The following is a 21,728-nucleotide window of genomic DNA, read 5'->3' as shown; positions in this document are numbered from 1 at the left end:
AAGAAATATATAACAGTCTCAATGGTGTTTGTGATAGTATCATGCTGAATATGCCCTTTAAGTTTATTTGTAGTATCCTCAGAAAGGAATAATGAGAACTTATCACTCTTTTAGATAGTAAAACATATTGATACTTACTTTGTTAGGTATAAACGGGATAATAATGTATTTTATGACTCAAAAAAGTTATGCTACATATGCAGGTAAGGGTGATTAAACGTAATAGGAGTAAAAAGGTAACTCATTTCATTAGATTCCATTGAGGTCAATAGAGACACACAAAGATTTTTTTTAGCTCCATTAATAGCAGATTTCCATTCTTTCTATTGCTCAAACCACTTCAGACTTACACTGGAAATCTCATAAAAAGACACAGGATGATTGGAAACATTCACAGAAAAAATATGGAAAGCTATCACTTATTAGTCATTGATTCTACTATTTAGAGAAATGAGGGTGGGGGTTCTTCCATAACAATTTATGAATGACTGACAGATCTCGGAGATTTCAGGAAGACAACCCTCAGGTTGGTTATAAATACAGACAAGGTTTGTTGAGTGTGTGGTGTAGAAAGTATTTCTTTCCATACACATCTGTACCTTATTACAATTCTAAAGTTGCCTTCTTAACATTGGTGCCAAATGAGGCACAGAAAAAACAACAGCTGTTTCTGTTGCACAACCAAACAAAAGCCTAATTAGTCTTGCCTGAAATATTTTCAGACATAAAACCGAAAGGCTCATAAAACTTAGCAGAATAAAACACGGTCTGATTAGAAAGAGTCTTAAGGAAAAAATTGGATGATATCACTTATCATGCTCCTCAGGGATCCCTTCGAGTGACTATTTGCAACACATGTAAAATATAATAGGCTACTACCTTTTCTTGAGATAAACATTGGAATTGATGCCAATGAACACAGTGTTCAGTAAACCACTGGTGTTGGTCATAGATTCCATCCTCGGATGAACTTATGGCATTGGTGCTGCTGCAATTACTGCATTTATAGCTATATAAACATTATCTTCAAAAGCAGTATGACATTTTAAGGATTAAAGGGACATTATTGTTAAATATTAGCTTGCAAAACTATGCATTTGCATATCGTTAACTGCTCAAATGTGAGGAGTCGATAATGAACGCTTGTAAAATATTTTTTTTTATGATTATATGAGCAATGAATGAGAAATGAGTGCCAGCAAAAAATCGTGGTATAGTGCACAAGAGATCAGTCAGTTTCCTTTTATTATTATTCTGTGGCAAGTCAGGACGTGGAAGCTGTTCTCTGATAGGTTGCCATCTCTCATCTTTAATCAGTATACATTAGTCTGATGATTTGACAACTAAAAACACTCATATGCATCCAAGCCATTGGAACTACTTTCTGTCACAGTGTGTCACGGGTGTGTCAGAAGTGACAGACAGTCGCCCTACAGTTGGTTGCAGGAGATCTCTACATTTGGCATTACAGACATCTTCTTAGAGGCTGTCTCTAGGACCCAGCGGATACCTTCCTCTGGCTAATTAACACCCTGCCTGGGTGTATAAATACCTGCTGTGTTTCAGAGGGAGATGCTGGTGATATTCATTACTATTGGTGAAGGTTTTAGCAAGAGCAGTATTGCGTCCTCTCTGGAGCTTGAGGACTTGTGCGCATTTGTCTGGATTCGTCTAAAGCTAAGCAATTTCCCCCTGTTTGTGTACCCTTGTTGTCTATAGTGTTTAGTGGAGATCACCTTGTGCTCATCTCCTCCTTTCCCTAGCCATAGCCATATGCCAGGGAAAGACAGGGCGAGGCATGCGTGTGGCGATTGGCGAAGAGCCAATACAGAGTCGTTAGGGGAGACAGGATGACGCTAGATCAACCTAGGAGGTCTCAACTTCCCCCCTTTCCCAAGAGTCTGGGCTCCCTTTACCTCTTCCCTTTGTGTTGCACACCTTTCATGACACAGTGGTACTAAGTCATATCTAATTGTATTAACTAGAGATGATTGAAATGATTCAATGCAAATCAAATTGAAGTCAAATTTTATGACATTTGCAGGTACTAGTAAATTCAAACAATTTTCAAATCAAATCTTCTGAATTGTCAAAAAAATGCCTGCCAACTTTTTACACATATCAGAAATTGCATCAGTAACAGAAAGCTGACATGATCTCAGGCGGGACCACACAGGCTTCTGTATAATGTCTTGCAGCTATCACATCACATGGTATACTATTCTTACTATTATAGCATGTATAGTAGCTTTGGCAGGAAATGCAGCAGCCATTTTAGGGTGAGAGTACAGCAGAGCTCACAGCTCAACAATAGAGAAAGATAAGAAGAGAAAGCCTAAAACATTTGACAAATACTCCAGAGAGTAATGTGTTGTATGTGTGCAGTAGCCTGCAAATAATACAGAGATTCAATTGATAGGGGAGAGAAAGTAGAGGTAGTAGTAGCAGTGCCAGACTAAAGGCCCCGTCACACTTAGCGACGCTGCAACGACCCCGACAACGATACGACCTGTCAGGGATCGTTGCTGCGTCGCTATGTTGTCGCTGGTGAGCTGTCAAACAGGCAGGCTCACCAACGATCAGGGGAGCAGCGACATCGTGGAAAGAATCTTTCCACGATGTCCTGCTCCTGGTTACGAGCCTGCTGAAGCAGGAGCAGGCTGGTAACTATGGTAAACATCGGGTTACTAGGGGCACACGCGCACCTAGTAACCCGTTGTTTATCATGGTTACCACTCTGCTACAGTGAGCGGGAGGTTACCGCTCACTTTAGCAGGCTCGTAACCATGATAAACAACGGGTTACTAGGTGCGCGTGTGCCCCTAGTAACCCGATGTTTATCATGGTTACGAGCCTGCTAAAGTGAGCGGTAACCTCCCACTCACTGTAGCAGAGTGGTAACCATGATAAACAACGGGTTGCTAGGTGCATGTGTGCCCCTAGTAACCCGATGTTTACCATGGTTACCAGCCTGATCGCTGCTCCCGCTGGTCACACACAGCGATGTGTGCTGACCAGCGGGAGGGCAACGACCAAAAAATGGTCCAGGACACTTTGCAGCGATCAGCGACCTCCCAGCAGGGGCCTGATCGCTGCAAAGTGTCACACATAGCAACATCGCTGGTGAGGTCGCTGTTACGTCACCAAAACCGTGACACAGCAGCGATCTCGCTAGCGATCTCGCTATGTGAGATGGGGGCTTTAGTGTGATTGATCAGTGATAAGATGTAGATGGCATCAGTCCTGATGAATTTGAATTGCAATTACACAATTTTTTATTTTTACTCCAGTAAAAAAGCAGAAGCAAGACTGCACAATAGTTTTTACGGAAAAAAAAATCTGAAATCAATATCAAACGGTGTGCTTGCATGTCACAAGAAACTCTACCTCTGGTGCAATCATTTTTTTTTGAGGGTAGAACAATTGTATTTTAAAAATACAAAAGAGTTCCCTAAAATCCAAACATTTAACTGCAGCTGTCTAAATGACAGTGTGACACACCGCACCAATACTGCGGCTTACTGCCACAATTTGCTATGTGCACATGTACCTACACACCTTGCATTTGTTGTTATGTCCTTTTTACCAAGAGTTGAAAAATTGGGGTCGAAAAGATTGTTGAAAGTTGTAATGTTGTACAAAATGTAGGGTACAAGAACCAGTGGTAATGGCAATGGACTGAGTAGTGTGAAAGGAAAAAATAATCCATACCATGGCTAATAATGAAGGAGCCTCCAGCAGCAGTAGAACCATCACCACCACTGGCACCAGCCATTTTGGCAATAGAACTACCAAAAACAGATTGCAATTGGCCTCCTTTGTCTCTGTCAGGCATATTAGTGTGGATGAAGCAGAGGGCATTAGGAATATATGGTATATCACTCGTCTCACAGTAGGAAGATTTTACCTCCGACATGTACACTGTCAGTTTGAGCCAGTGTTCTGCACAGTACAGTCTTCATGATCACATATGACTACAAGGGATAATTTTTGGACTGTTTTTTAATAAAAAAAAAAACACATGAAAAATGTGTCAGTGCATTGTGCCATTAAATGGGCTGCTGGTTACCATCAGTTTCTATGGTAAGGTCACTTTGACATTACTGAGGTTGTGTTTGTGTTGAAGAGATTGAAATACAGAACTCTGTGTTTGATGCTCTCCTATGATACTTCTTTAACACACATCTTTTCACAGTAATTGGAGTACCTGCAATTTGCAGCAAATCAAATCTGCCAAATTTGAATTTCAAAACATTTGATAATTTCTGGTATCAACAGTTTGTGCCACAAGGACTTCAATAACTGCCTTCTTGTTACTTCTCTCAAAGCTGTTAAGTATTTCTTTTCTATGGTCTTTTTTTATTCCAACATAAACCTTGACACTTGCTTAGTAATATCACAGCCACAATATTTGATTAGCAGCCTGTGATCACGATGCTCTTCACAGTGCTGACAAATAATGGTGATTGCAATGAACCATAGCATTGCTGACTTAATATGGGCAGTTGGGGCCTAACAAAGGCTTTCAAACTTTGTCAAGAAAAAATGCATGTTAAGAAATACCTTAGTATGGCCTAATAGAATAATATCATATTCAATTAAGGCATTGCATCAAAGTTTTGAAAAAAAAAATAAAGGTTTCCTAATAGAGTTCATTTTTTTAAGTAAACTAACAGCAGTGATACCAGTAAGTGCACTGGCCTTAGCAGTCATGTGCTTATTGGAATCATGGTTCAACGTTGGAGGGTCAACTGAGTCAATAGTGTGGAATACGACCGCTAGTGCCTCTGACTGGCTGCAGCAGTCACATGTTGATAATTTGTAAATAAACGATGGTTGGAACCATTGATGCATTCGCACTGGATTGATAAGGGAAAAAAAGGGAATCAATTAAAAAAAAACATTTTAAATAATTTTACATTTTAAATAATTTGAAAAATTATTAAAATCTGAACATTCTCAGAGCGAGGCTCAATAGGGTTACTCATGGTCAGTCCCAAGCTGGAGCGTGAGAATTTCCTTGCCTGGCAGTAAGTGAACTATGAAGTCTTATTCTGAGAACTTTCTCACAATGAGACTCCATAGGATTCGATGGGGGTCGTTGGACATTTCACAACTGGATTACCGTCGTAACTTCCTGGATTTATTTTTAATTAATAAATGGGTAAACAAGGGAGTGTGGGGGAGTTTTATTCAAATAAAGTATTTTTTTCCTGTGTGTCTTTGCTTTAACTACTCACTTAACGAGTTAGTAATAGGGGTGTCTGATAGACTCTGCGCAATTACTAACCTCTGGGCTTGATGTCAGCTCAGCAGACATTACACAGCTGATATCAACCTCAAAATATTACCTTGCTTGCCAATGCACCAGGGCAAGCGGGAAGAGTTGGGCAAAGTGCTAGAATTGGCGCATCTAATGCATGTGCCTTTTCTGGGGCATCTGTGGGCTGCTATTTTTAGTCTGGGGAGGTCAAAATGCATTTTTTTCCCTTGACTGCCCACTGAATATTTTGTGATATGGGTATTATGCTCAAATGGATGTAATGGATACTTAAGTGTTCTATGGATTAATAGTATACATACCTATGTGGTTTGTGGGTGATGGATTCCTAGAAACATGATAAGGTCAAGTCATAGACACTTTTTTTACTGCAATATCATTGATTCTAGATAATCTATATGTGGATGGATTGATTTCTATCTAACCTTGATGTGAACTGCTGTTATATGCTCTTATAGGTATTAACTATTTAAATTCCTCATTTTTTGTATGGAGATATATTTATGTTGGCACTCCTATATATTGATATGTGACTAAAGGATAGCTAATATTGATCTTGGCTTTATGGGTCTATGATTTGGACAGATAAAATGCAATTGATGGTCTAATTAAATGGCCAGTTGGTTGTTTGATCACAAGGGATTTTTTTCTCTGTTGTCAAGGAGGTAGTCAGAAGTGCTCGACATACTGACAAAACTATGACATAAAACGTATTGTATGCATAGTTATATCCTTGTACTTTAGAGATCAAAATATATCTATGAGCATAGGGTCATTGTGTTTGACCATTTATTATACCACCCTTGTCTGTTTGTTAGCACTTGCACTTTTTTCAAATTTTTTTAATATAATGAATAAACGTTAAATTTTTGCTGTAGCAACTGATGAATACTCTCATCAGTGTAGCCTGCTCTCCCTGCTTTCAGCAAGAGCAGGAGATGCTGATGACAGTAGTAGTCATCAGCCGGCACCTGACTGGTGGTAATCTAGTCACCGCTGGTCACAACAGCTGCTGGTTCACATGCTGTCCTCTATGTGGGAGCTTAGAAACCTCGATACCCAGTGGCTGTGACCGGCAGTGACTTCACTAAGGTTACTACTGGTCAGAGCCAGTGTTTCTCACACTGTCACACAGAGGTCAGCATGGGAACTGCTGGATGTTTGGGCCTTCACCCCAGATTCGGGATCAAGTTCTGGTACCCAAACCAAACTTTTTTATAAAGTTCAGCTGAACGCGGCAGATTCGAACATCCACGGGTCTGCTCATCCGTAGTTAAAAGAAATATGTCAGCCGTTTTTACTGTTTAATCTGAGAGCAGCATAATATAGGCGCAGAGAACCTGATTCTAGAGATGTGTCACTTGCTCAGCAGCTTTCTGCAGTTTTTTTCTTTTTTCCAAAATTCTTTTTATTAGGGGATTTTTACAGTATAGGGGACAAGGGATGAGGAAAGGGATGCAGAGAAAGGAAAGGCAACCAAATAAAGGAAAAGAGAACATGGGGTAGGGGGAAGAGGAGAGAGAAAAAAGGAAACAAAGATCATCTTAACACCACAAAGTTAACATACCAAGTGCAAAAACAACATAGAATGAAGATTAGATTAGAAGAATTCTGGCAAAGTAATGAAACGTCATATAAAGAGCCTTCTCTTGCTTGGTGGAAAAATTGCGTTCCAAGAGGACCATTTGGAATTATATTTAGGTAGAGAGTTATTCCTTAAAGCTAATGAGATTTCAAAGGCATTATGGGAGAATATAATATTAATTATGTTGGAAATAGAGGGAATATCCATCAATTTCCACTTTGAAGTAATACGAGTTTTTATAACAGAAAAAATATGTAAAGAAACTTGTCTAATTTTTTGAGGGAGGTCATCTGCTTCCAGAAAAAGGAGAACCAACTGGGGAGAATTTTTTACGGGAGATTCATTGATTTTATTCAATAGTAAAGAGACATCTCTCCTAAGTATCAAAAGTTTTGGACATTCCCAGAATATGTGAAGATTGCCTCTTTGACCACAATTCCTCCTGCACAAATCGGATTGATCAGGATATGTGTTTTTAAGTCTAGCGGGGGTGTCGAACCACCTAGATAAAATTTTAAAATAATTTTCATGTAGGTTTGCGCTAATAGAATATTTATATGCTAGTTCCACTGCTTTTTTTCCATTTATCTAGGAGGATATTATTATTAAGATCTTTTTCCTAACTTCATCTTGCTGCAGTTTTAATACAATCAGTGTTTTATTGGAAGGATTACCCATACAGGGCTAGATGTTTTATGCCAGGCAGTCCAGCTAAACTGTGTAACCCTGGCCCCACCACTGATTGACAGCTTGCACAGGAAGCTGCCTATCTGGTGTGTGATCGGAGTTGTACACAACTCAGCATTCAGAGCACTGCTACATCTACAGCAGAGAATAAAGGGATTCTATCAAAACTACACCAAGCAGCCCAGTAGGTGATACATAGCTAAAATCTGGCTCTCTGCCCCTACATCATGCCACTCTCAGATTCCATAGAAAAAATATGCTGACAGATACCCTTTAAAGTCAAATTGACTAGGAAGCTAGATGTAGTATATCTGCAACCCCCACTCCTCTTATATTTACACCTATCACATAATGATGTCACAACATCTGGATAATGCACAAAATTATATTGCAGCGCATGGATAATAAACATATTGAAATCACAGTGTAGGATTAGTAAATACAGTCATGGCCAAAAGTATTGAGAATGAGACAAATAGTAATTTTTCCAAAGTTTACTGCTTCATTTTTTGTAATGGCAATTTGCATATACTCCTGAATGTCAAAGAGTGATCAGCTTAACAGCAATTACTGTACTTGCAAAGTCAATATTTGCCCAGAAAATGAACTTTAACCCCCAAAACACATTTCAACATCATTGCAGTCCTGCCTTAAAAGGAGCAGCTAACATCGTTTTAGTGATTGATCCATTAACACAGGTATGGGTGTTGATGAGGACAGGGCTGGCGATCAATCAGTCATGATTAAGTAAGAATGACATCACTGGACACTTTAAAAGGAGGCTGGTTCTTGGTATCATTGTTTCTCTTCAGTTAACCATGGTTATCTCTAAAGAAACACGTGCAGCCATCATTGCGCTGCACAAAAATGGCCTAACAGGGAAGAGTATCGCAGCTACAAAGATTGCACCTCAGTCAACAATCTATCGCATCATCAAGAACTTCAAGGAGAGAGGTTCCATTGTTGTCAAAAAGGCTCCAGGGCGCCCAAGAAAGACCAGCAAGCGCCAGGACCGTATCTTAAAACTGTTTCAGCTGCGGGATCGGACTACCAGCAGTGCCGAGCTTGCTCAGGAATGGCTGCAGGCTGGTGTGAGTGCTTCTGCACGCACTGTGAGGCGGAGACTCTTTGAGCAAGGGCTGGTTTCAAGGAGGGCAGCAAAGAAGCCACTTCTCTCCAGAAAAAACATCAGGGACCGACTGATATTCTGCAAAAGGTACAGGGAGTGGACTGCTGAGGACTGGGGCAAAGTCATTTTCTCTGATGAATCCCCTTTTCGATTGTTTGGGACATCTGGAAAAGAGCTTAATCGGAGAAGAAGAGGTGAGCGCTACCACCAGTCTTGTCTCATGCCAACTGTAAAGCATCCTGAAACCATTCATGTGTGGGGTTGCTTCTCAGCCAAGGGAATCGGCTCACAGTCTTGCCTAAAAACACAGCCATGAATAAAGAATGGTACCAAAATGTCCTCCAAGAGCAACTTCTCCCAACCGTCCAAGAGCAGTTTGGCGCCCAACAATGAAGCACCTTGCCATAAAGCAAAGGTGATAACTAAATGTCTCATGGAACAAAACATAGAGATTTTGGGTCCACGGCCTGGAAACTCCCCAGATCTTAATCCCATTGAGAACTTGTGGTCAATCATCAAGAGACGGGTGGACAAACAAAAACCAACAAATTCTGGCAAAATGCAAGCATTGATTATGCAAGAATGGACTGCTATCAGTCAGGATTTGGTCCAAAAGTTGATTGAGAGCATATCAGGGAGAATTACAGAGGTCTTGAAGAAGAAGAGGCAACACTGCAAATATTGACTTGCTGCATTAACTCATTCTAACTGTCAATATAACCTATTGGTACTCATAATATGATTGCAATTATATTTCTGTATGTGATATAAACATCAGACAAACACTAATAAAAACCAGAGGCCAGCAGATCATGTGAAAATATAATTTTGGTGTCATTCTCAAAACTTTTGGCCATGACTGTACATAATGTCATAGTAAAAACAAAAAAACACAGTAATCGCACAACACAGTTCTAATAAAAACACATGGAATAGAATAAGTATTATAGATGACACACAGTGATGTAAAAAAACAAAACAAGAAAAGCAAAAACAATGATGTAATTGTACATGCATAATAAACACATTTATAGGAAAAGCTTATTGCACGCAGTGATGCTATAGTATTGGGATAATGTTCACAGTGATGTCACTGAACAGGGATGAAAGCAAAGTGATATCACAGCTAATGACTAAGTGATGTCATAGCACAAGAAGAAATAAAGTCTCATAATAAAGGGATAATGTAAATATTGATGCCACAGTACTGTACAAACGTACAAAGCATAATGATGTCACAGGTTAGTGTTACTGTTGTAAAAAGGAGTAAAAAACAGTTATGTCAAATACAGGACTAATAAAAGTGATGTCCCCATACATAGATAAACATTGGTTTCCCCATGTGCCACAGTTACCCCTTTGTGACCCACTGCGGTGGGTCACAAAGGGGTACTGTACAGTATGTACAGTATGATATAGAGTGACCAAATAGGCCACTTCAAATGTTTTTTTTGACTATTTCATTAATTTTAATATTAATATTATTAAAGTACGTATTTATATAAAAATAGAAATTCATTTACAATGGTAAAAATGGATTTGAGAGGATGCAGATGCTAACATATTTAAAGATTTGTTTTGGAAATGTCAATCCTTTCCAACTTCGATGAAAATGTGTTTTCTAAATGCTCCCGGCTTGTCCTAATGGCATGCTAACTATGTACCATATGTGTTTTACATCGTCATATCGCATAGTATCTCTAATAGCTTTAAAGGCTGTGCTGCAATATTTATGTCTTATTTAATTTTTGTTCAATTGTGTTTTGAAGGAAATGTGCAAAACTTGAGATCAAAAGATGCTATTTAAGTATGTGAAATTGAGGATTTTTTTATTATTATTGTTATTTTTCTCCATGTGTCTCTATTTTACAGGGGAAAATACTGAACAGAAAGGGATGTTGCCCAATTTGCACTGAAAGTGAGTAAGTTCAATTTTACTTTACCATTATTTTGTAATAATACAAACTTACTAATATGTTGTAACCTATATACAGTACAGACCAAAGGTTTGGACACACCTTCTCATTTAAAGATTTTTCTGTATTTTCATGACTATGAAAATTGTACATTCACACTGAAGGCATCAAAACTATGAATTAACACATGTGGAATTATATACTTAACAAAAAAGTGTGAAACAACTGAAAATATGTCTTATATTCTAGGTTCTTCAAAGCAGCCACCTTTTGCTTTGATGACTGCTTTGCACACTCTTGGCATTCTCTTGATGAGCTTCAAGAGGTAGTCACCGGAAATAGTCTTCCAACAATCTTGAAGGAGTTCCCAGAGATGCTTAGCACTTGTTGGCCCTTTTGCCTTCACTCTGAGGTCCAGCTCACCCCAAACCATCTCGATTGGGTTCAGGTCTGGTGACTGTGGAGGCCAGGTTATCTGGCGTAGCACCCCATCACTCTCATTCTTGGTCAAATAGCCCTTACACAGCCTGGAGGTGTGTTTGGGGTCATTGTCCTGTTAAAATATAAATTATGGTCCAACTAAATGCAAACCGGATGGAATAGCATGCCTCTTCAAGATGCTGTGGTAGCCATGCAGGTTCAGTATGCCTTCAATTTTGAATAAATCCCCAACAGTGTCACCAGCAAAGCACCCCCACACCATCACACCTCCTCCTCCATGCTTCACGGTGGGAACCAGGCATGTAGAGTCCATCCATTCACCTTTTTGTGCATCGCACAAAGACACGGTGGTTGGAACCAAAGATCTCAAATTTTGACTCATCAGACCAAAGCACAGATTTCCACTGGTCTAATGTCCATTCCTTGTGTTCTTTAGCCCAAACAAGTTTCTTCTGCTTGTTGCCTGTCCTTAGCAGTGGTTTCCTGGCAGCTATTTTACCATGAAGGCCTGTTGCACAAAGTCTCCTCTTAACAGTTGTTGAAGAGATGTATCTGCTGCTAGAACTCTGTGTGGCATTGACCTGGTCTCTAATCTGAGCTGCTGTTAACCTGCAATTTCTGAGGCTGGTGACTTGATTAAACTTATCCTCAGAAGCAGAGGTGACTCTTGGTCTTCCTTTCCTGGGGTGGTCCTCATGTGAGCCAGTTTCTTTGTAGCGCTTGATGGTTTTTGCAACTGCACTTGGGGACACTTTCAAAGTTTCCCAATTTTTCGCACTGACTGACCTTCATTTCTTAAAGTAATGATGGCCACTCGTTTTTCTTTACTTAGGTGCTTTTTTCTTGCCATAATGCAAATTCTAACAGTCTATTCAGTAGGACTGTCAGCTGTGTTTCCACCTGACTTCTGCACAACACAACTGATGGTCCCAACCCCATTTATAAGGCAAGAAATCCCACTTATTAAACCTGACAGGGCACACCTGTGGAGTGAAAACCATTTCCGGTGACTACCTCTTGAAGCTCATCAAGAGAATGCCAAGAGTGTGCAAAGCAGTCATCAAAGCAAAAGGTGGCTACTTTGAAGAACCTAGAATATAAGACATATTTTCAGTTTTTCCACACTTTTTTGTTAAGTATATAATTCCACATGTGTTAATTCATAGTTTTGATGCCTTCAGTGTGAATGTACAATTTTCAAAGTCATGAGAATACAGAAAAATCTTTAAATGAGAAGGTGTGTCCAAACATTTGGTCTGTACTGTATAAAGGAGAAAAGCTGTGTGTGGTAGCCCGTTGAATACAAAACCAAATTTTTCACCCAATTTGAGATAAATTTTGCACGGGCCCGTCTTTAACACTAGACTAAAAATACTGCGAACATTAAAACTCAAAATGTCCCCCTTTCACAAGATTTGGCCCGTCAAATTTAGACTCTATAGAAATAAAGGAGAAAATGGACACCCCCTGTTTATTCACCCTTTGTATCACAGGTATCACCCTATTTGCGCTACTGCTCCCTAGTTTCCTCACAGTCCCCTAACCTACTGTTTTCTTTTCCCATTATTCTGTAGAGCGTAAGCCCTCAGGGGCAGGGCCCTCTTCCCTCTGTACCATTCTGTCATTGTTAGTTTATCCACTGTATTTTATATTTGTATCTTGTATGTGTTTCACCCAGGGGGAATATAGGGGACTCTGTACCCAGGCCTTTTACCTTGTTTAGGAGGTCACAGCAGTCGGCTCCCGGGCCCATACTTTGGGTCTCTCATTAAAAAGGGGTTTTAGTATACAGTTTGTCTTGTGACGCCACCTGTGGTTTCCAGTAATGGTTACCGGCGCTGCTGCAGACCTCTGGGGGTGATGGGATGGCAGCTGGGATGTTCTTGCTCCCCATAAGCGGAGCAGGCCCCCGGGGCATTGTGTACAGATGGTGGTGATGCTGGGGCTTGTAGGGCAGGAGAGATGGCACAGCAGGAATCACTGACAGAGACAGGGGATTCACTTCAGTACCTTTACTGGTTCGGATGTCAGGTACAGTCCAGGGTACTCGGTAGGAAGGGTGCATTTCAGGACTTCTCCCCAGTGAGCGGATATAAGGCCTCCTGGTCCGAGTCTCCCTCTCTCTAAGCTCCTGGCCAGCCTGCAACTGGGCCTAGCTTCTGTGTCGTGCTGTTCCTTCACCTGTCGCTTGGTAGTAGGACCTTTTTCTGGCAACCACTATCCCTGGATGCCGGGGCCTTCGTGGTTCCTAGTCCTGTCAAGGGTTTAGCTTCAGGTCGACCAGGGACTTGTAGTCCTCCTGGTATGCCGGTGATCCCTACTGGGTATAAAGGACCTTGTAGGCGCAGACCCGGTGTCCGGTTCGTGTCTTGGGGTGAGCCTATGATGCTCCTCTGCCCCCTCAACTCCTTTCTCCTCTCCTCTTTGCCTCCGGCCACATTGGGGGCCCTCAATACAGCAGCAGGCGTGCTGCATCTTCACTGCTCTCAGTGGCAGCACACTCTGACTCAATTAACTCTGACTGAGACTGCCTGGCTCCACCCTCCATATATATATCCCTAACGGGATCCTTCTGGTGGTATGAGGTGGAAGGGTGGAGGTGTTTGTTTGTAACGAGGGCCTCTTGTGGAGAAGTCCATCCATGCACCCTTTTGGGTCCTGTGGTACCTGTGAACAGCAGGGTGCCACATTCCCAACTAGTACAATTCAGTACTCCTGGACTGAAGCATTTTGTAACAGGTTACAACAACAACAAAAATTATAATAACAATAACAATAATAAAGTTACAGTAAGTCCCGTAACCAGGTGTCCATTTCACCGAAGAAAGTGTAAAATGAGTAACATGAGGGACCCGCCTGAAAACCCTCAACGTAGGCCCTGGCCGTGGCTACAGGGCATAAGTGATCCAGGCGCTGGACCACTTTTCGGCCACACCAAACTGGTTTTTGTTCAGTGGTCAAATAAGGGGGTCACTTTTGATGAGTGCAACTATTTACAAGTACAGTTTTTGGCTGCTCACAGTCCTCAGCCTACAAGTCTCTGTACCCTGACGGGTAACTACAGGCACACATTAATTTCAGTTTACACAATAAACAATAGGCAATAGCCAACTGGGTAACTATTTATATTTTAGGCATTTTGTATTTTAATCCTTAAACCTGGCAGGGATTTGGCCTTGTGTGCTGCGTATGAACCTTCATAGCACTGGGGTGATACTCGTGTCTGTGCATGCACTCTCTGCTAACCTATCAGGTGTACGTGCTGGTAGATTATAAAACTGCCTCAATCTCTCTATGTGACAGGCAAGTGCACTGATTACTGGGCCTTCATGGCTCTGCTTCAACGGGTGCTCCTCCTCTGACTGGGGACTCTTCCTGTTCCTGAGCAGGTTCCTCTAGGGCGCTCACAGGTTCTTCTTGTGGTTGATAGAAGTGTATTACTGGTATAATAACTGCTCCATCAAGTTGAGGCCAGGGAAATCTCCTATAACTGTGTGAAGCACATCTTCCTTGGGTTCTTCCGGAGTTATAGGAGGTACTTCTTCCTCCGTTGTCTTCAGTAGACCTGGGCACACCTTCAAGTGGTCTCTTGAGACTGTTGCGGTTGTCTTACCTCCATCCTCACTAATCAGGCAGGTTTTACTGTTGTCAAATCTGGAGTTTAGCACAGTGTAGGGCTCTCTTTCCCACTGGTCATCGAGCTTGTGATCTCTTCTTTTCCGCTTTAGTACTATCTCTCCAGGTGCCAAGGGTTCTACTGGTGCATGTTTGTTATACTGCTCTTCCTGTCTTTCCTTCACCTTGTATAGACTGTCTTCGACACAGGCCTGTACCTTCCTGTACTGCTCTTGCCGACTTGTGTCCCAGTCTTCAGTGGACGTATCTGCAGCCGGTTCTACCACTCCGAGCTCCAGGTCCATGGGCAATTTTCCAGGTCTTGCTCTCATAAGGTACGCTGGGGTGCAATTTGTGGAACTCACGGGTATGTGGTTATACAGGTCCACTAGGTCAGGTAGCTTTTCTGGCCACTGGTTCCTTTCTTCCAAAGGTAAGGTTTTCAGCAGGTCTATAACAATGTTGTTCATTTTCTCACACATATCGTTTGTTTGCGGATGATATGGCGTAGTCCGGATCTTCTTGCATCCATACAGGTGGCAGAATTCCTTGAATAGCTCAGATTCGAAAGCAGGGCCTTGATCTGTGAGCACCTTTTCCGGATATCCATGGAGTCTGCAGAAGTAGGCTTGGAATGTTCTTGCTGCAGTTTCTGCTGTCAGGTCCTTGACAGGGGCTACCACCAGGAACCTGGAATAGTGATCCACCATGGTCAGGGCATAGAAGTAGCCTGATCTGCTGGGTGACAGTTTGACGTGATCCAGAGTGACAATCTCCAGGGGTTGGGTTGTTTTGATGAACTGCAAGGGTGCGTTCTGGCTGCCGTAGTCTTTCCTTCTGAGGCTACAGGGTCCACAATTCCGGCACCACCTTTCTATGGAACTCCGCATTCCAGCCAAATAGAACCGATCCTTCAGCAGGGTTTTCAGTCTTTTGATGAGGCTGACAACCGGGTCACTGTCCTTGGTCTTCTTCCAGCTGTGATGAGGCAGAGGGTTTGGCATCCTAACATGACATCTTCTGGAGGCGTGCTGCTCGTGGACCATTCCATTTCTGTGGAAAGCAGGTAGTTCAATTTCTTCAAGATCATCCACTTCATCCTCGGTGTCCGACTGGTGGGGCATCCTTGACAAGGCATCAGCATTGGTATTCTTGTGACCGGCCCAGTACTTGATTGTGAACTAATAATTCGACAGTCTGGCCACCCAACGCTGTTCCATGGCTCCCAACCTGACTGTCTCCAAGTGTGTCAAGGGATTATTGTCGGTAAAGGCTGTGAATTTGGTTGAGGCTAGGTAATGCTTGAATCTTTCAGTGATAGCCCAGACCAAGGCCAGGAACTCCAGCTTGAAGGAACTGTAATTCTCCGGGTTACTCTCAGTAGGGCGAAGCTTCCTACTGGCATACACAATTACCTTTTCTCTGCCATTTTGCTTCTGGGACAGCACAGCTCCCAGTCCCTCGTTGCTGGCGTCGGTATACAACGGGAAAGGCTGGCTGTAGTCAGGGTAAGCCAGGATTTCTTCACCAGTTAGGACTTCCTTCATTGATGCAAAGGACTCAGTCTACTCTTTGCCCCACTGGAATGGGGGACTTTCTCCTCTTTTGGACTGTCCTACCAGGAGATCTTGTAGAGATGCTACCTTTTTCGTATAGTCCTTTTATGAACCTCCTGTAGTACACGACCAGTCCCAGGAATTGCCATATTTCTTTGATGCTTCTCGGTTCAGGCCACTTCTGGATGGCAGTGACCTTCTCCGGGTCTGGTGCTACTCCCTCTGAGCTGACTACGTGTCCCAGGTACTGAACCTTCTGCTTGAGCAGGTGGCACTTAGAAGGTTTTAGTTTCATCCCATACCCGGACAATTCTTCAAGTACCTCTGCCAGATGCTTCAGATGGTCTTCATACGTCCTCGAGTGCACAATAGCATCATCCAGGTACAGCAGCACTGTCTCAAAGTTCCGGTGTCCCAAGCAACACTTCGTCAACCTCTGGAACGTTCCGGGTGCATTGCAGAGTCCAAACGGCATGCTGTTGAATTCACACAGTCCCATCGGAGTGGTGAAGGCTGTCTTCTCCCAGTCTTCCTCAGCAACAGAGACTTGCCAGTACCCGCTAGTGAGATCCAATGTAGAGAAGTAATTGGCAGATTTTAGTGCAGCCAGGGATTCCTCTATACGGGGCAAAGGGTATGCATCTTTATGTGTTATTCCATTAATTTGTCTATAATCTACACACATCCTCATGCTACCGTCCTTTTTCCTGACCAGGACCAGAGGAGCTGCCCAGGGGCTACAGCTATCCCTTATTACCCCTGCCTTTTTCATGTCATGCAACATTTCCTTGGCTTTTGGTAATGTGCTGGTGATATGGGTCTGTAACGCTCTTTAATGGGTGGATGGTTACCGGTGGGTATGTGGTGTTGTACCCCTTTAACCCTTCCAAAATCAAGTGGGTGTTTACTAAACACTTGTTCATATTCCTGAACCACTCTGTAGACACCGTGTTTTTGGTGGACAGGAGTGGCGTCAGTTCCAACATGGAGCTGTTGACACCAATCCTCCAACTGAGCTTCGGAGTCATTGTCCTCTACTGTATCTGGTGGGGTCAAGGATTCCACTGTGTGTATGGCATCATTATTCACAGTATACAATCGGGCAACAGTGGCGTATCATGGCAATTTAACTTACTCCTCCCCACAATTTAGGAGGCGTACAGGTACCCTTCCATTGCATACATTAGCTACCCCTCTAGCAGTTAGGAGTGTAGGTCTGTGCTCTGAGCTAATGGGCTCCACTACCACCTGGTAGTTCTGTCCCTTGAGACCTATTTCTGCCCTACACCAAATCAGCATCTCACTCATTGGAGTAATCACAATGGGTATCGGGTCTGTCACCCGTACATTACCAATCTCACCACCTGTTAGTTTTACCTGTTTCTGGTACATGAGGGCTCGAATTTCTTTCTGGAGCACCTTCCTCTGCCCTGGTTTAGCAGTGTCAGCCATCTGTTAGAGTAAGAACAACACTTCTCCCAAACAGTTACCAACAATATTTGTACCATGTATCAAATACAAGTCCGTATCACCAGGGTTAGACTCCACTACAATCAGCCCTTGGTCTTTTAGTTCCAGTCTCCCTACCTTCGCTGTCACGTCCTTAACCCCTACTAGGTTAAGAGGAAGGCCGTTAGAGGCATACACAGAGAGGTTCGGGGCTGGCGGGTGCAGTTCATCTATGGACCAGTACCTTTTGTAGAGGACATCAGGTATGGTGGTTACCTGTGAACCGGTGTCCAGTAATGCTGGTGTTGCTATTCCGTCCAACACGATGGACAGGAAAGGCCTTCCTCCTACAAACCGGTGGTACAAGCTTGATGGGCCTGCTTGGTCTACTCCTGGGTGTCGGCCCTCGGCCCCAGGGTTTGCCCGTTTAAAGGACAGTTCCGCGCGGTGTGGCCGGCCTTGTGGCAATGGTAGCAGATGTATTCCCCTGGAGGGCGACGTAGGTCGTTGGTCCTCCCACGGGGTGGCGTTGTCATCCTTCGGGGTGGCGTTGTCCTCCTTCTTCTCCTCATCCAGGGGACATCCTCAGGACTGTCGGTGAGTAGGATCCTTCCTTCTAGCTCAGACTGCGTCTGTAGCTGCAGTGTGCTCAGGACAGTGGCCAGGGTTTTACTTAGCTGACGTAGGTTGGTGGCAAGTATAGATATTATGGGGCAAATCTGCATTGCAATATTTTTCAACTGAATGTTCGTCGCAGTCATGTGCTCTGCAATGGCAATTGTTACACCATTGATGGTGTTCAAAATCCTGCAAAGGCAACTGTGAAGAAGGCAGTCATATAAATATGTTTACTTTATGATCTTTACATAGCTTGTCTAGAAAAAAATGAAGGTTGTCAAACTTGCAGTCCAGCAGGCTACATGTTCATATGCAGTAAAATAAAAAAGGAATGCTGTATGATGTATACCTGCCTAAAGGATGCAAACATTACATACTCTACCTGATGTGAATATAGCCTTATTTTGGAACCATCTGACAATGTTGTTGGTCCACTGTAATTCTGTATTATTTGGCAACTATATACTACATCATAAGTGAGGAGATGTTAATAATATGTGTTGCATAGGGCACCAACTAACCTAAAGCAAGCCATGTCTGTACTTCTTCTAGGTTGTCCACTTTTAAGTTGAACAGTACAATTGGCCTTGGTCCTACTAACTTCCCAATATTTTTCTCATTACAGATACCTGGCATTAAATTATTTGTGTATAGCCACTGATGTTATAATATTAAAAATTAATATAAACTATAATTTACATATATTGCAGAACCTGGGGTATGTACTGTATTTGGAGATCCCCACTACAATACCTTTGATGGACGAACATTCAACTTTCAAGGAACTTGTCAGTATGTCTTGACCAGGGACTGCTCATCTTCTACCTCATCTTTTGAAGTTCTTGTAAAAAATGATGCTCGGCGGACACATTCTTTCTCATGGACAAAGACAGTAGATCTAGTAATGGGAGGAAGCACTATTAGTCTTCATCAGCATCTAACAGTCAAGTGGAATGGAACACGGATTTCGCTTCCATATGAAACTCCTCACTTTCACGTTGACCTCGATGGCTACCTTCTAAAAGTTACTACCAAAGCAGGTATGAAAAAGTAGTCCATGCTAAGTTTTATTACAACTTTTCATTGATAGAATTATGACTAAGTCAATCTTTACATAGCAGAAAATAATGTAAATTACCATACCCAAGTAATACAGTGCGACCCAATATTAAGATGGCATAATATGTACATCTTCTTTTGGCCAAACTTAAAACCAGGTAATACTGAAGGCATGTTAGAAGCAAATGAAAATGGATATAAAGATGTTAGCCCACCATAACAATTTATCATCTATCCATAAGATATGTTATAAGATGCTGATCACGGGCTCCTCCCAATGGGACCTTCAATAATCCTGAGGATGGGAGTCTGGAGCCCCCCATTTCAATAGAGTATTGGCCTACATGCAGGATACTACTTATTGTCTATGGGGCTGGCAGAGATAGCCCAGGACTGTATAGTCTCCATGAATGGAGCAGTGGAGTACATGCAGTTAACAGATGGTTTTAGGTTGTAATGCTATTTTCGCATGATGTGTCTATTCTAGATCGTGCTTTGCACTGTATCTCTGCTGTCTACCAAACTAGATAAACACATCTACAGTTAGTATAGAAGCATTGTATTATAAAACCATTGTACCACCAAAGAGCAAAAGAATGTCATACAATTACCTATGACTGTAGAAAAAAGACATGCACAGTACATTCAAAAATCATATATTGATCAAATACAGCTATGTGAATATTTACAAAAGTGAAGATGAGGTTCTTAATTTAACATTCTGATCAGCACTGCCAAACTGAGAACATGTGGCGGGTTTTTCAGCTCCTTTCATTTGTGTTGTTGCTGTGGGGTGGCCATTGCTGCTATGGTTGTGTGCCTTTGGGGTGGAGCAGCCTGGAGCTGTAGGGGCTTTGACTTGCTGCATGGGTGCTGTGAGGCACAAAGTCACTCCCCCTGCTCTTGAGCTTTTGGGTTAGGAATTAGAGACCCATTGAAAGGTTTTCCGTGACGTTGCAGTGGGCTTCATACAGTGTGATCAAGAACCTCATGTTCAGTTTTTGTAATTTTTTCATCATCTAACGGCTATAGATGGATGTATGATTCTTGGATGTGCAGTCTATGTTTTTTTCTACAATTATAGATTATTAACCAAGCAATGTGAACTGAGGTCTAAGATGGTAGACATGCAAGAAATAGGAGCATGTTCACACTAGCAAAAAGAAGCAAAACCTACAAAAGACAAAAGACAAAAATATATCTCATACCCTACCATCATTATATATAAATGTAAAGCAAAGTTGCAAAATAAATATAGGGTACTTAGTGAACTATTTTTGATCAAAAAAAGTATACAAGCCGTCCCACCAGCGGCAAGGTGACCCTAAATTGGGACGGTACCTATACTGCCTATATTAAAAACCTTACTGTATATCAAAGTTGAAGTAATGCATATAAAAGGGTAGACAAATAGGACCGGGTCCCAACTCCAGACCACCCAGGCCCGTGGTAAGCTACATATATACCAGTCAGCTCAACAAAGGGGATGCCACACCCTTAAATTGCACAGAATGCAAACAAGACAAAAAACCAAGCAATGTGAACTGAGGTCTAAGATGGTAGACATGCAAGAAATAGGAGCATGTTCACACTAGCAAAAAGAAGCAAAACCTACAAAAGACAAAAGACAAAAATATATCTCATACCCTACCATCATTATATATAAATGTAAAGCAAAGTTGCATAATAAATATAGGGTACTTAGTGAACTATTTTTGATCAAAAAAAGTATACAAGCCGTCCCACCAGCGGCAAGGTGACCCTAAATTGGGACGGTACCTATACTGCCTATATTAAAAACCTTACTGTATATCAAAGTTGAAGTAATGCATATAAAAGGGTAGACAAATAGGACCGGGTCCCAACTCCAGACCACCCAGGCCCGTGGTAAGCTACATATATACCAGTCAGCTCAACAAAGGGGATGCCACACCCTTAAATTGCACAGAATGCAAACAAGACAAAAAACCAAGCAATGTGAACTGAGGTCTAAGATGGTAGACATGCAAGAAATAGGAGCATGTTCACACTAGCAAAAAGAAGCAAAACCTACAAAAGACAAAAGACAAAAATATATCTCATACCCTACCATCATTATATATAAATGTAAAGCAAAGTTGCATAATAAATATAGGGTACTTAGTGAACTATTTTTGATCAAAAAAAGTATACAAGCCGTCCCACCAGCGGCAAGGTGACCCTAAATTGGGACGGTACCTATACTGCCTATATTAAAAACCTTACTGTATATCAAAGTTGAAGTAATGCATATAAAAGGGTAGACAAATAGGACCGGGTCCCAACTCCAGACCACCCAGGCCCGTGGTAAGCTACATATATACCAGTCAGCTCAACAAAGGGGATGCCACACCCTTAAATTGCACAGAATGCA

General features: G+C 42.1%; 1 protein-coding gene across 3 annotated transcripts in view; it reads left to right on the top strand.

The window, feature by feature from the left end:
* The window catches only part of BMPER (BMP binding endothelial regulator), a 383,271-nt gene that overhangs the window by 240,180 nt on the left and 121,363 nt on the right, over positions 1 to 21,728 (top strand). For all 3 annotated transcript variants that reach the window (XM_073678264.1, XM_073678266.1, XM_073678265.1), the window contains 2 exons: positions 10,555 to 10,600; positions 18,988 to 19,317. In XM_073678264.1, the coding sequence (XP_073534365.1) occupies positions 10,555 to 10,600; positions 18,988 to 19,317 (376 nt within the window). The remainder of the gene's footprint in view (positions 1 to 10,554; positions 10,601 to 18,987; positions 19,318 to 21,728) is intronic.

The sequence above is a fragment of the Phyllobates terribilis genome, unplaced genomic scaffold, assembly GCF_046119375.1.
Source record: "Phyllobates terribilis strain yellow unplaced genomic scaffold, ASM4611937v1 Scaffold_4__5_contigs__length_816908805, whole genome shotgun sequence".
Classification (NCBI taxonomy): domain Eukaryota; kingdom Metazoa; phylum Chordata; class Amphibia; order Anura; family Dendrobatidae; genus Phyllobates; species Phyllobates terribilis.
Note: the sequence above shows the minus strand (reverse complement) of the source record. Positions and strands in the feature narration are given on the sequence as shown.